The following is a 14,148-nucleotide window of genomic DNA, read 5'->3' as shown; positions in this document are numbered from 1 at the left end:
AATCTTGATGGACTTGCATTGAATAACACTGGTCTGCGCTTCACTGCGTGACTTATAAATAACAAAATCTTTTCATAACAAAAACATTCATTATTTTACAAGGCAAGGCTGTTGCCGTGACTGGGCGGGAGTTATGGCTACACAGCGAGACCTGCTCAGGTGTACCTATAGATAGCCTGTCAGCCCTCTGTGCCACAGCCAATGATATTAAAGGAAGCAAGAGCTGCTAGGACAGGAAGCATCAAAGCTGTCACTCCCCATAAAAACCAAGCTGCTCAAATTACAAATCAGTTTCAGAGCTGAGTTAGCCGGTGAGACTCAAGCACTGACGCTGAGGATTTTATCTCTACTGTCCCACAGTAGACATACAGTTGGACATACAGTTTGAGATTTAAATCATTATTACCAAAGCATCACATATTCAATGCCTTAAAATAGTAGACATTTGTTAAAATTTTTGGTGACTTCATGAAATTACCCTTTCAGAAATGTTAATGTAGGTTATGTAAAAAGATTTAGTTGAGTTTTACTGCAGTCTTAGCGTCAGTTTGTTATATTATTGCCTGTTTTTGGATTACATGTATCTATGTGTCAAGAACCTTTAGCAGGGAGAACTCTGAAATGAAAGGCTGGAGGGCAAATATCTCCATTCTTAATTATAAAAAAAGAAATCTCCTTTTCCTGCTTTAACAACGCCAATTATAAAATACTTCAAGTCTGTCAAGTTTTTCCCTTTTAGCTGCATGTTTCTTATACCTCCACAAATATTTCTGATGTACATTAATGTTTTATGTCAAGTTTCAACCAATCAATTCCTAATTTATTGTTTGTGTTGAAAATATTTCTCCAAGGAGGATGATTATGTTCACCAACAACTCATTTTAAAGACTGCATCTAAAATTCTGCCTTTGTCTGACATTCTTTTGGCAAGATTTGGCCCAGAACTGTGCCAGCACAGAGCACCACCACATATGTGAGTGACTGATTAGAAGTTTGAAATTTTAACATGGGAGTCTATGGGGACTGACTTGCTATTGGTGCGAGCCTCAAGTGGCCATTCAAGGAACTGCATTTTTTGGCACTTCATTTTCAGCCCCAGACATATCTCAGAAACATGGCAAAAAAAAAAAGATTTTAAAAAGAGAGACAAATCCTTGATGACTGGATTGTTACTGGATTGTCATTTTTTGTGTAATAATTTTCACGTATGTGTTCCACAACGAAATCTTTTATTGCTTGCATAAATATTTTCTATACAAAAATCACATCTCATCGCTCCATTTAGCACATGAAGGCATTATAAAATTTGATGTACAAAATTTTACACTAACCACATACAGTACTTCATTTGGAGTGTTGGTTACATTTAATAGAATGTACAAAAGAGAATCTATCAAAAGACGAACGCTGAAAAGGTGTAAGGCAAGCAACGGATTGGCACAAGGCATAAAAAGTCACTCAAACTGTAATCTCATTTATCTCTAACATATTTATTATAATATAGAAAATCTGAATCCTGAACAGACTAACTCCTTCTGTTAAGTATTGCTCATGTCTGTGTTATAGCGTCCATGTAATAAAAGAATAAAAAATGTCTATTTGGCTTGGACTGTGGATGTCAGAGGAGTTGACTGAGGTCTTTGTGTCGGTGCTCGGTGCTGGGCTACATCACCTGATCAGCTATAGTGTTTACTGTGTTTATTGCTAATGTCCTCGGAGTCACTGATGTCACTGAGGGAGCACAGGCTGCTCTTCAGGGTGCTTCCTGTCCCGGCTTCAGTCAGACCTGCTGGGAACAAGACAGCTGTGTTTACTTCACTGCTTCACAGACCAGACAGGTCCACCATGCAGTCAAGATCGTTATGATCCAACATGTCCTCTCATAGAGATCATAGCACCTTATTTACTGTATGTGAGCACATGTAGCACTGACCTGATTTGGGACCCTTTCCTGTGGAGGTTCCCCAGACGCTGGTGCTGGGTGAGTCTAGACTCTTCCTCAGTGATCCAGAGCCGTGACCTGGTTTAGATATTTCCTGTCTGTCCTCTAAGGAGGAGACCAGCCACTCACTGCTCTCCTCCAGATCTGTGTACTGTCACCACACAGAAACAATATTCACACATTTTACCATTTAGTAAAACTTGCTTGAAGCCAACACTGCTTATTTTACTGCATAATAATGTCAATGAGTTTGCAACTTTGTACACAGAGCTCTGCACTGAGGCCTAATCCTCTCACCGTGAGTTCCTGCACCTCATCTTTGCTCTCTGGTAAGATGCTGATGCCCCCTGCTGGTTTCTTCACCGATCTCTCTGCAAACTGCTTCTCCACTTCTCTTTTCCTGGCCAGGACATTGATTTTATTCTCTAGAAGAAACAGGCAATTCATAATATACATTAATGTGGTTTCATTAATTCAGTTTCCATTTCTACATAATATAACAAAAACTTTGTCATGATGTTTTTTTTTCCAGATTTCGAGATCATAGTGCAGTGGCAATATCTGCCAAAATAATCGCAATATGATTTTTTTTTTGCACATTCAGCAGCCCTACAACAGACCATGTTTACAAATAACATATAAAAGAAAATAAAGAAAAAACAGTAAGGTTACTTAACATAACCTTTAGCTTATCTGACACTAAATGGCAAGAACTTTTTCCTGTTACCCAATATACTTATATTCCTACATTCACACAAAATGTGTGTTGTTGTGTTATAAAGGCTGCAGACCCCATGATTCCTATCCAGGCCTTTCTATCTTCCAGGACCTGGTGTATTCTGGTGATACTAACCCTGCTGTTATTTACACAGAGCTCACTATACCACCTCTGTATGAACATATCTTTCAGCCTGAGCCGAAGAGTTGATGTCACATTTTTGTGTTTGAGTCTCCGGAAAAAAACAAACAAACAAAAAAAAAGGACTCAGTCGAGACTGAAGAACTAATGAGACAATTATAAAGATCTACTATATATTTCTCATATGTCCAGGCATCGATCCAGATCATAAATCTTTACCTTTATAAAAATAAAGATTTTTATGAATTCTGAAAATGAAATTTATGACTTTTTACGGATTCACTGGAATACATTAAATACAACTTGTGTGACTAACCTGAACTATTTAAAGATCGAATCTAGTGTCTACAGGTAAACCAATTGTCAGTATTTACTAATCAGGATAAACACAGCAAACACAGCTTTTCACAGCTGAATAAACACAGCTGGATCATTTTAACGTTTCGTGTGTGTTGCCAGTTTTGAGAACCAAGAACTCACCTTTACCAAAGCTTCTCTTATCCACGTTGCCGTTCTGGTCTCTGTAGCCCTGCAGCTGTCTGGGGTCAATCTCCTGCAGCTCGCTGACCTCAGACCACTCATCCTCGTCATCGTCGCTCTCCATCTTTGTGGTGGCTGTCTTGGTCACACCACCCGCTGACCCCCAGGACTGCTGGGGGTTGGAGGAGAACGACTGCCTGGCAGCAGCCTGCCTGGCCTGGATCGCACTGGCTTTGCTGGCTCTGATCTGGACTGGGGTGGCCTTGTTTAGTCTGGGCTGCGGTGATTTGCCCCTCTGGTGTTTCAGGGGCTGCTCCTCCTCTACATCTGGGTCCTCTTCCTCAGATTCCTCATCTGAACTGAAAGGAGGAGTCCTGGTGAACCAAAGAAATGCGATGTGAAACATTTACATACAGTCAGTGTGGTTAGCCTCGAGTCTTCATTCCTCAAATATAATGGAGCCATTCACTCTTTTCTACCTCAAAGTGATTTGAGGTGAGAACTGTAGTTAAAAGCATTGACAGACAAGTGTACTGTACACAACTGTACCACAAACAAACTGTTACACCAAAACCATAGGCACTGCTGCGTTGTAACTAGTTACCACTCAGCTCAACACTTTGTTGCATCAGCTCTACTCAGATGAAATAATACACACTACACTGAGTCATCTGTGAGCAAAACTTTGTTGCAGAGTGAAGCCTTATCCAGTTCATTCGGATACAGTGGGCGAAAAGACACTTCTAACTACTGGGTTAAATTATATAGAAGCCATATTTGCCATACTCGCAAATATTTTTTATCCTGTTATCTCAAGATAACAGAGCTTTGTTTTCTCAAGATAACGAGGTAATTAGACCGAAGCTCTGTAAAAAAATATTTACGAGTGTGGCCTTTCTCGGCTAAAATGAAGAGACCTAGGGTTGATTAAACGCTATTACCGATCAGGTGTGAACAATACATATCTGTCTATTGCCTCATGAATAATTCAATAATCATTTAAGATATTTACTCATAGAGTAAATGTAGTTACACATAATAAGTTCATTAAAAAAAGATTTTGCCAAAGTCAGCATCTTAACAGTTACAAGTTTCTGTTACAAACCATCAAGTAGTTCCTGAATGCAGCATAAAACCACACTGTGTTCTCATCTAATCCAAGCAACGGTCCAGCACTAAACCGACCGTGTTGTCATCTCAGCTATAAAGGGATGCAATCTGTCACAGGCAATGAGCTCCTGCTGTAAATACTGAAGATGAAATCCATCGGCTCTTCTATCATCAGTCTCTCTCTTACACCGACTCAGGGAGCTGTAAATTTTAGGCTGTGTCTTCATCTTTTGTAGTGACTAACTTGTGGGGTGCAAGCTGTTTTTACAAAGTTAAAGCTCCAGTGTAGCTTTTAGCTTTAGCTTATCTGACACAGTAAATGTTTTGTGCTTTGTCCCTGTTAAATAAACACTATATAAACAGACAGTATATGTTCTGTATCCTGCTCCACTCTGCTATAATTCAGTTATCAAGTGGATGTTTATAGAAACACTATTTAATTTTTAACAAAGTTTTTGTCTTTACTTGGTTGTGAAGGTCCTCGGGGCGGTCTTGGGGTTGGGTGTGGAGGTCTTGGGTTGGGTGGTGGTCTTGGTCCTTGGTGCTGGCTGGGGTGTCTTGGGCTGTTTGACTGCAGGTCCAGACATCACCTGTGTGGCTCTGGAGGGAAGGCTGCTGGACCGAGGCCGAATCTGCAGCACTGCACACAGACAAGAAACAGTGAGCGGATCAGTCAGTGACTGTGTGTCAGATCTTAAATCAGCTTAGGTGGCGGCAAACAAGCTTCCACAGATTAGACTGACAGCATTGGATGAACACACAGTCAAAACCAATTATGCCAAATTACGCTAAACTAAGCTAAATTTTCTTTATTGTAATAAACCATGAACACAGTCGTGATCAACACATCTGATCAATCCACAGTCTAGTGCAGTGTCTCTGGGCAGAAGAAGAATTTAAACAGATGATGTCATTTGCCAAGAGATGCTTTGATGACTCAGCCCTGGAAAGCACCTTGAGGTGACTGTCTGGATCTGGTGTGTGACTCGGCAGCAGGGTCGCTGCCTCTCCTCTGACCGCCCAGCCTCTGCTCAACGGTGCCGGCTATCTCCTCCCGGTGGCGCCAGTAGTCAGGCATCCCCTTCGCAACGCTCTCCCGCTTTGAATTCACCTTGGCCAGGATGGAAGTCAGCTCCTTGGTCTTCAGACCACTCTGATCCTGAGAAGAAGCAGAGGGAATAAAATCTAGTTTCTAGGTTTGTACAAAGACAGAGAATGGGATTATTAAGTTTCCTCCTATTATTCCTCCTACTATTCCTATTATTATTTTTAGTAAATTATATGTTGTATAAAACAAATAAAGCTTCCTGAACACAACTTAAAAGTGGGTAAGAACGTACAGACTTGACCCCCAGGTTCTCCAGCTTCTTAATAACAGCCTGCTCCAGCTCTGGTCGCATCTCTTTTTTGATGCTGGGGTTCCTTTTCAGAGCACTGGTGCTCATCCTCTGCTTCTTCTCCGCTACAGGCTCAGGCTTCTTCTCCACTGGCCTCCTCTCAGAGATGCTGCTTGAGTCTGCAAAAAGAAATCTCGTTCAGTCTTGTATCGAGAGCCCGGCTCCAGTCATACAATATATGCCAAAAATAAAATGAGCATGCATTTGGCAGTTTTCACAGCAAGCTCCATGCCACGGGTTCAGTCGAGTAGATGGATGTGACTGCCATGGGGCAGGCATAACAGGAGAGTGTCTACACATTTATTTTCCACAAACAAGGCAACAAGATGACAGATGGACGTAATAATCGTATAACTGACATGGCAGGTGTGACATCACAGACCATGAGCTGGCTTTTAACAAAGCTTCCTTGCGATGTGATCATCATGAATGCCTTTCATGTCAGTGTGGAGTGAGATGATCTCAGAAAGAACTGCCCAGAGCAGACTGATGCGTCCATGCAGGTAGCATGCAGTCGACCGGCTCTGGTGGTTTCACTGTCCGTTTTACCTTTCTCCTCTTCTGACAGCTCCTGTATAGGATCCAGGTTAAGAGCAAAGACTGGCTCCTCTAATTGGACAGCACATGAGGTCAAAGGTCACCGGGAGTCAGATAAAACAGGTGTTAACAGAGTGGGAGTGTGGTAACAGTACTGCTTCCCTGAAACAGTATTATGTAAACCCTTCATGCAGGACAGCACATGCTCAGCCTCTCTGATAGCAACAGTTTTCATTTCTTCTGACTAACTTACCAAGTACAACTCTCTTTGGTTTGGGCTCTGGCGCTGGTGCACTGACTGTCACTGAAAACCACACAACAGGATGAATATAATGAATCATTCATGTAGTGATAAACTTTCCTGATGGAAAATTAGGAAAAGTCCGTACCTGGTACCTCCACTACTTTGGTGGGTGGATTTGAGGAAATGTTCCTTATCTGTAAGTTGAAAAGATGATCACTTATTATACCGCACCATCATGCATGAAAAACATATACACGTATAAGATCAGAATTATAATTGTTAAGGTTTTCATGAAATGAAACCCCAAACATTTTTTTGTACTATTCATGGTTGACATTAGCTCAGCAGTTACATTCTGTAATGACCTCTTTATACAGTAGTTTTTATTGGTAGTGGCAGTCTTGCCTACCTATGCACAAGGAAACAATACATGTGTGTAATCCCGGTTATTGTTTGTAGCTGTATCAGCAGCACTGTTGATTGTTCACTTGTATCAGAGCTAGGGTTGGGTATCGTTGAAAAAGTGTTCAATATCAGTAGTGATGGTGATGATCCGTATTGATACTAATTTGATCAAATTCATTTCATCAAAAAGAAAATTAGAATACACGTTACCGCACAAATTTTTATTTTACTTCTGATTTATTTTGTAGTTCAGTCTCTTTGCACTCTAAAACCTGTTTGGTTAAATTAAGAGCCAATCACCAGCAGTATTAGATCTGGGTTGAAGCATGCTGCATTCTTTGGCTCACTGACACTGATTAGATTTACTTATTTACTCATTAGGAGTTGAAATTTGGCATCGAATGATGAGGCATTTGTTAGACTTTCTTAGTATCAAAACAATTCAGTCCATAAAGTGTTGAAGTTTGACACCCAGCCCTAATCAGGGATGTATTAAATTACTGCTAATGCTAATCCAACATTTGCTATGGCTGCTCCTCCAAATTAAAAGCACTTTTGTATTCATATGCCCCTCTGAGTGTAATCTGAATACCCCTATTCATTGGACACACACAGACTATGACAAATGTACAGATCATTACAGCCTGTGTGGACATTTCCGTCATGGCAGCTATGGACACTGAAGATACAGCATATCTAACTTATTTTCTGTTTGATTATATGTCAGTGGCTGTTATGGGGTGGGGGCTTTCGACCTGAGTATTTTGATATATTTGACAACTGGCAACACACAGAGGAGCTTATACTGTGAATCTGCCACAGAAAACACGATATACAGTATTTATCTCTTAGGTTAGCAATGATCACAATTGTTTATCCAAAATGTGTCATTAACACACACATTGATCATGTTTTTTATTTAAATACAAGTGTGATACACCCTCAGAATATTTCACACTATATGAAATACATGTCAAACTGTATCAGTTTTCAGTCACTTATCTAAAAATGTGGAGATTTTTCAGGAACAGAGCTGCACTGTGGCTTCTGTCACACGAACAGTATCATCATATCTCAGTGCGACTCAATCTGAGCCAATGTAGCAAATACAGGATATCCTGAACAAGCTCTGACCCTCTGCCTCACTTCCTCTGCCGACATAATCGCGCTGGGCGGTGCCGAGTGTGTGAGTGTGAGCGAGTGCTAACCTGCTCTCTCTGAGCCTTGATGGTTTGCTCCTTCTCCTGCAGCCTCCTCCCCATCTCCTGCTGCAGCCACTGGCTCCGCTCCTGGTGCTCGGACACTGACGACTGCATTCTGCTCAACTCGTTCAGCAGCTGGAGAATAATGGGAGGAGGAAGCATGTTCTACCAAAAGCTTGTTACATAATTCACATATAGATGCTTAATGATAATTATGACTTAACCATACCTGATTCTTTTCACTGTCATGTTGAGCTTTAATCTCTTGTAGCCTGGATTCCCACTTTTTATCCTAGAAAAAATATTTTGGGGCGTTTTAGGTCAAATCAAATCTTCGAGGTTATAAACTACGAGCTCCCTCCTGCACTCACCTGTTTCTTCAGCTGGTGCTCCAGCTTTTGGATAGCCTGTATTTGCATCTCTTTGTAGATGTCCAGGTCTCTCTCAGGCTGTGGCTGAACAGGGCTGGGTGATTTTTCATGCTTCGCTGTCTGATTCTGATTTGCTTCCTATAAATAAAAATACACGAGAAACGGTAAAAAAACAGGTATGAATACAATATATACTGAAGACCAAATGAATTCATGTAATGTATCCTTTTCCTACATTGAGAGCCTGAATGTTCCGGGTGTACAGAAACTCCATCTCTCTGCGCATGCCGTCTCTGCTGTCTTCTATCTTTCTGTCCATGCGAGCCATCTCCTCGGCCTTAAAACGGTCCAGCTCCCTCAGCAGCTCTTTGTGCATGGACTGCTGCTCTTTTTCCTGAGATTACGCAAAAATGAGCCTCATTAGTGTCTATGAAACCACAAATCACTGGCATGAAAGTAGAAACATAAACATGCTCAATCAAAATCAACTTCACTTAAGATGCGATAGACCAGAAAAACAAAATTGAAGTATAAAAATACACTCTGGGTCAGGTTTACAGGCGTACTGAGCAACTATAATGCGAGTCATTACGCGGCCTGTGTAGACACTTTGATGGATTAAAACAGAAGTATCCTGGTCCATTGACTGACAGATGCTGAAACTTTTTCTGACACCATAACAGACTTAAGTAAAAACTCATTTAGTAAAGAATGCAAACATATGCTCTGGGACTACATGTGTAATTGATGCTGCTGCTGTTGAAACAGATTTGTTCTGTAAAAAAGTCTGAAAAATATAATACTCATCTTTATTTTTCTTCTCATATGTTTACCTCACCTCAGCACCATGCGCTGTTCAGATAGTGTGTTTTATTGGAACAATGTATTTCCAACGTTCTCCACAGCAGATTTATGAGGAATCATGTAAAATCATGTAAGATGTTAACAATGAAAATATCAGTGACCCACCACTGCTCTCCGCTGGCTGGAGAAACTGTTTTAAGTGAAACACTTATTCACAATACTTACATCCCGAGATAAAAAGCTATAGAATAATCCCCACACCTATTTTATATTCTGAATTGTAATATTTGGACATTTTTCCTAATGTTTTTTCCTTCTGTTTCTCAAACTATTCTATTACAGATGTGTGACTGTGTATATCTTTATAGTATATAACCAGATTTTCCTGCAGGTATCACTGTTTTATCACATCATTAGAAATACTCCACTTATGGTTCTAATTATGTTTTCTGTGATTGGCTTGTAATTAAGAACTAAACTCTTGACAGTTAACTGAGGCCCTGTTCAGACCTGACATTAACATCTGTCTCAGGTGATGCGATCGCACCCAAGATGCTTTGAAGACGCATTTCAGATCTGATCACTCAGACCACATTCTGATGTGATCTGGGCCACGTGTCCACGTTCTTTTAGCAGTGTTGGTGCAAATGTGTCCTGGGCCACACTGAAGGAACACCTCCTCCACTGACGTCCTCCGACACAGCCTGATTAGTCCCAACACAGTTTCAAGCACATTGACAACGGACCCGTCTGTCAGATTGGTTGAAAACAACTGCTCTCCCTGATCACCATGTGTGATCTCTCTCATCAGGTCTCACTGATCACCATGTGTGATCAGTGAGACCTGATCACACACGGTCACTGAGATGCATTTTAAAGCCAGGTGTGAAGTGACGTACTAAGAGCTGACCACTTGTGATCAGATCAATGATGATGCATTTTAATATCAAGTGTGAATAGGGCCTGAGTTGCTTTGTGATACAGGCCTCAGGTCCATGCAGCATGAATCAGAGCTTGCTCCTGTGACAATGTGCCCGTTTTCCTACCTGAGCTGTTTTGGCTTGCAGGGTCTGTTGCTGTTGAACAATCTGCTCCCTCAGGTTGCTGATCTCCAGTTTGAGGCTTTCAATCTGAGATTTCTTTTCACTGTCTGACCGCAACTCTGGGGGGAGGCGTAACAAGAGGAAAAATTTACATTTCATATTAATGCACCTTTCAGAACAGCACAAGGCTCTATTCTTAATTGTTATCTTCCTCTTTGCTGTTTCATCCGGTCCTAATAATATATCTGACTCCTACCTTTTCTACAGTGTTTTATCTTAGTCTCTCTCTCTCCCTCTCTCTGACCTTCTCCTAAACTGCTCAGCAAACCTTCATGACAGCTTGACTTACGGATCTCATACTCATCAGGGTGTCGGCGCTGCATGTGATTCTGAAGAAAGGAGGAATTGAGGAAGGATTTATCACAATGTGGACACTAAAAGAAACAAACACACACAAAAAACACAGATATTAATCCATCATCTTGTGCATTTTTGACACAGAAAGTAAGTCTGGCAGAAAATATGATATTTAGATGAACCGAGGCATCAGGGAGTTACTAAGTGTCTGTTATAAAGGTAGAGCTGAACGAATGAATGAGGTTTGAAACACTGAGGCCAACATAGAGAAGACGATCACGGGAGCATCCGCTGAGTTCAGGCCATGTGTTTCCAAACAGACAGATAGCGTGAGTGATGCTGATGTGCTCCCTGCTGCAGGCATCACCACACTCACGCTCACTGATGCTCAGCAACTAGAAGAGATGCTGCCCCTGCTACACACACACACACACACACACATCATACGCTACATTTAAGTCTGCAGCTCATGACTTCATTCAATGTTAAAGCTTACTGATATCTCGTCGCACCATATGGTAGCAAAGATTCAGAGGCAGCCACATGACACTGAGACGTGTGCCACTACTGAGCAGGTCTTTAACTGATGTTGTTATATTGTTACTGGTTTGGAATAACTGGAAATTGGGAGTGAAATTAAGTTAATCTTCAAAGACAGTGCTGTGTGTTTGCTTTGTAGTGCTTGTGGACATTTTCCACGACAAGCAACAAATGCCAAAAGTCTGTGAAGGACACACACATGGCCTCTCTATCAATTATTGAGCCACCTCTGTTAGCTGAGCTGGTAGCGCACACCTAGCAACCACATGCTGTCATGACACACTATATCCGTTGCCCTGGCAACCGCTCGGCCAGGTCAGCGGCAGCTGTACACTTGAGGAACAGAGGGAGATTTTTGATTTGTGCTATAAATAACCTGAACTGAGCTACGCTGCCTAACAAAGACAATATTTACAGGCAAGTGTTCAACAGATACGCTAACAGCACCTAATATACACAACTGTCTTCGACAGCACACTCAAAGGACACAATGCTGTACAAGGACATGTTTATATGAGGGTGGGAGTCAGGCAGTCATGTTGATCACTGCTCTTGTTACCCTTTTGTAAGTGGATTAAGAAAACTAATTGCCACCAGATGACACCATCTGCCCTCCAGCTCTAAATCCTATTCTTCCAGTCTGAAAACAAAGCTTATTATAACCATACCGAATCAACCCCGCCATGGCAGGTGTTGTAGTACGTGATAATCATTTTCAGAGCAAAAAATTGTCCAGCTCTGAGAAAATCCTTCATCCGTTTCCCTCTTTTCTCTCCAAACTCTGGTCTGAAATGCACAAAGCCGGAGCTGTGAATAGATCTTGGGAACAATGACAGAGCGGCAGCCCTGGGGAGGAGGAGTGAGGGGGGCGGGGGTGATGGAGCTGGCTGTCTGCCTGCCATACATGTGTGAAATGTAAATGGTGACCAATACCCCCCCAGAGAGAGAACGTTTAGCAAGTCAGCAGTACCTTCTGGCTGCTGATGATCCGAGGCGCGAGCAGGGACTGCTGGGTACGAATAACCTTCTTCCTCTGCTTCAACTCGTTGGTCAGCTCCTTCACCTTCTCCTCCTGCTTGTTCTGCTGAGCCAGCAGCTGCTCTCGCTCCCTGCCGGCAGCCACCAGCCTCTCCTCCGCTGCTCGCAGGTTGAGGGTGAGAAATTCCTGGCAGTGCAGCAGCCACTCCACTGTGAGCTGGGCCAGCCGTAAGAGCTTGACCAGAGCCGGGTCCACCGGGCTCTGGCACCGCTGGCACCGCTCCCCGTCCAAGCTGCAGAAGGTCACCGTGCTGATGTGCTCCTGAAGGGTGTCCACATCCAGCTGGCTCACCACCAGGTCTATGTCCACTGCGTTAATCCGCCGCCAGTCCACGCTTTCCCTGCGCGGACGGAACTTGAAGGGGAGAACAGTGGAGGCTCCGCTGGAGGGTGTCATGCCTGGTGCAGGTACAGAGTGGCCGTTTACAGAGTGCTGGCTGAGCGGGGAATTCAGGAGGGATGGGATCCCCGCTGACGAGTGGGTCCCTTGGGTGTCACTTGTGTAAGGGTAGTAGACTCCGTCGTGAAATGGCTGTAACAACAAAGACCAAAGAGAGATTATAAACCCTCACTTAAAAGAGACACATAATGCAACGCTGAACATTTCACATTAGCATCAAATGCCCCATTTACAGCACACAATCACAGGAAGGGAGAGCGAAAAGACATGCAGCATCATCTGCTGCAGAGAGGTAAAAGCAGAGCGTAGATTCCACCACTGCCGATTCAACGTCCATCTACCTATGATGCGGTTGCTGTCCCGGCGCAGCCGTGCTCTCCTTACCATCTTCGACTGATTCTGCGATTCACGGGGAGAAAGGGGATCGAAGACCCGTCGCTGCTGCTCTCTCCGGTTCCGCCCCCTTGCAGGCAACTCAACGCGACAACGCCGAGGCTGGGCGTCCGCCGCGTTACCATGGAGACACAGAGGAGCGTCCCTGGGGGAGAGAAATGTTATCACAACAGTAGAAGCAATCGGCCCGTGTTTCCCGACAGAGTGTCGCAAGGCGAGCTGCGTCTTGTGGGAACGACAGCAGTGTATTTATTTAAGCTTCGGCGGGCAAAGAGCCTCCCCTCACTCGACTTCAGCTGTGTGTGTGAAACTGAATAATATTATCTAACGTAACCTGCGAATAGGGCACGAATCAATGGTTTCCCTGCCTACAGTAAAAAAAAAAACTAAAAAAAAAACAGCTCGTCTGTTGGCATCACGCTTCCGAAACAATCATGTCATGTCGGGGCAGGCTGTTTATCCCCTCGCTTTGACCTCAACCCAAACAATGGCCACACATGCTTGAACTTGTCTGAGAAACGGTTGAGACTTCTATCTAAGACTTACTGCTACTTTAAAGTTAAAAAAAAAAACATAGTTATTATGAAAAGTCTCAACTGACTAGCTTTCATGGTCCACGTCTTTCAACCCGCTTTTTCGCCCGGCTACGTTAGCTAACGGACATTTTTTTTTTTTTTTTTTTTTTAGTCACCGTGTTGGGCAAAACTTTAAAACAACGTGAAACAGCACTACACATCACCAACGGCTCTGGCGAATTTAAATGTTCGCTTCTGCACCGCAACACTCCACGTAAGCGACTTACCGCGGAGTTCGTGTCGTTCATGTACACTTTACTGGACCCCAGGCGATTTGAGGGTAACGCAGCTGCTGGTCTCCACATTCCTGAATCCCTGCTCAAAGGGGGAAAAAAGGCCGCCATTAAGCTAACGAGAATAAACTAAACTTCCGGTTAATACATTCAAAGTAAAACATTCACGACAAGTTGGTCTCAATGTAATAACAGTCTCTCTGACATTACAGACCATA

At 42.9% G+C, this 14,148-nt stretch overlaps 1 protein-coding gene across 5 annotated transcripts; it reads right to left on the bottom strand.

Annotated features, from left to right (window-relative positions):
- Positions 1-1,210: 1,210 nt before the first annotated feature.
- Positions 1,211-14,066, bottom strand: dzip1 (DAZ interacting zinc finger protein 1). Of its 5 annotated transcripts, none has more exons than XM_071464664.1 (19): positions 13,925-14,066; positions 13,071-13,267; positions 12,262-12,861; positions 10,744-10,828; positions 10,398-10,513; positions 8,783-8,941; positions 8,548-8,685; positions 8,406-8,468; positions 8,183-8,311; positions 6,715-6,763; positions 6,579-6,629; positions 6,338-6,397; positions 5,732-5,907; positions 5,346-5,550; positions 4,857-5,031; positions 3,282-3,655; positions 2,240-2,367; positions 1,934-2,093; positions 1,211-1,789 (listed from the first exon to the last, which is right to left on the bottom strand). In XM_071464664.1, exons 3-19 carry the CDS (start codon positions 12,724-12,726, stop codon positions 1,677-1,679), a joined length of 2,646 nt encoding a protein of 881 aa, XP_071320765.1. In that variant the 5' UTR covers positions 12,727-12,861; positions 13,071-13,267; positions 13,925-14,066; the 3' UTR covers positions 1,211-1,676. The 5 variants fall into 5 exon arrangements, with proteins under 5 accessions (XP_071320765.1, XP_071320761.1, XP_071320762.1 ...); XM_071464660.1 differs by having other exon boundaries at positions 13,114-13,267; XM_071464661.1 differs by having other exon boundaries at positions 1,211-1,786; positions 13,114-13,267.
- Between the last annotated feature and the right edge of the window lie 82 nt (positions 14,067-14,148).

The sequence above is a fragment of the Trachinotus anak genome, unplaced genomic scaffold (assembly GCF_046630095.1).
Source record: "Trachinotus anak isolate AG129_WGS33_773 ecotype Australia unplaced genomic scaffold, CSIRO_AGI_Tana_v1 ptg000026l, whole genome shotgun sequence".
Classification (NCBI taxonomy): domain Eukaryota; kingdom Metazoa; phylum Chordata; class Actinopteri; order Carangiformes; family Carangidae; genus Trachinotus; species Trachinotus anak.
Note: the sequence above shows the minus strand (reverse complement) of the source record. Positions and strands in the feature narration are given on the sequence as shown.

What these genes read in the sequence shown, in the direction of transcription:
- dzip1 (XM_071464660.1), bottom strand. An exon ending in GGAACATTCAGGCTCTCAAT is followed by an intron (nt 8,686 to 8,782) that starts GTAGGAAAAGGA and finishes TTTTATTTATAG; the next exon opens with GAAGCAAATCAGAATCAGAC. An exon ending in AGGAAAGGGTCCCAAATCAG is followed by an intron (nt 1,790 to 1,933) that starts GTCAGTGCTACA and finishes TCTTGTTCCCAG; the next exon opens with CAGGTCTGACTGAAGCCGGG.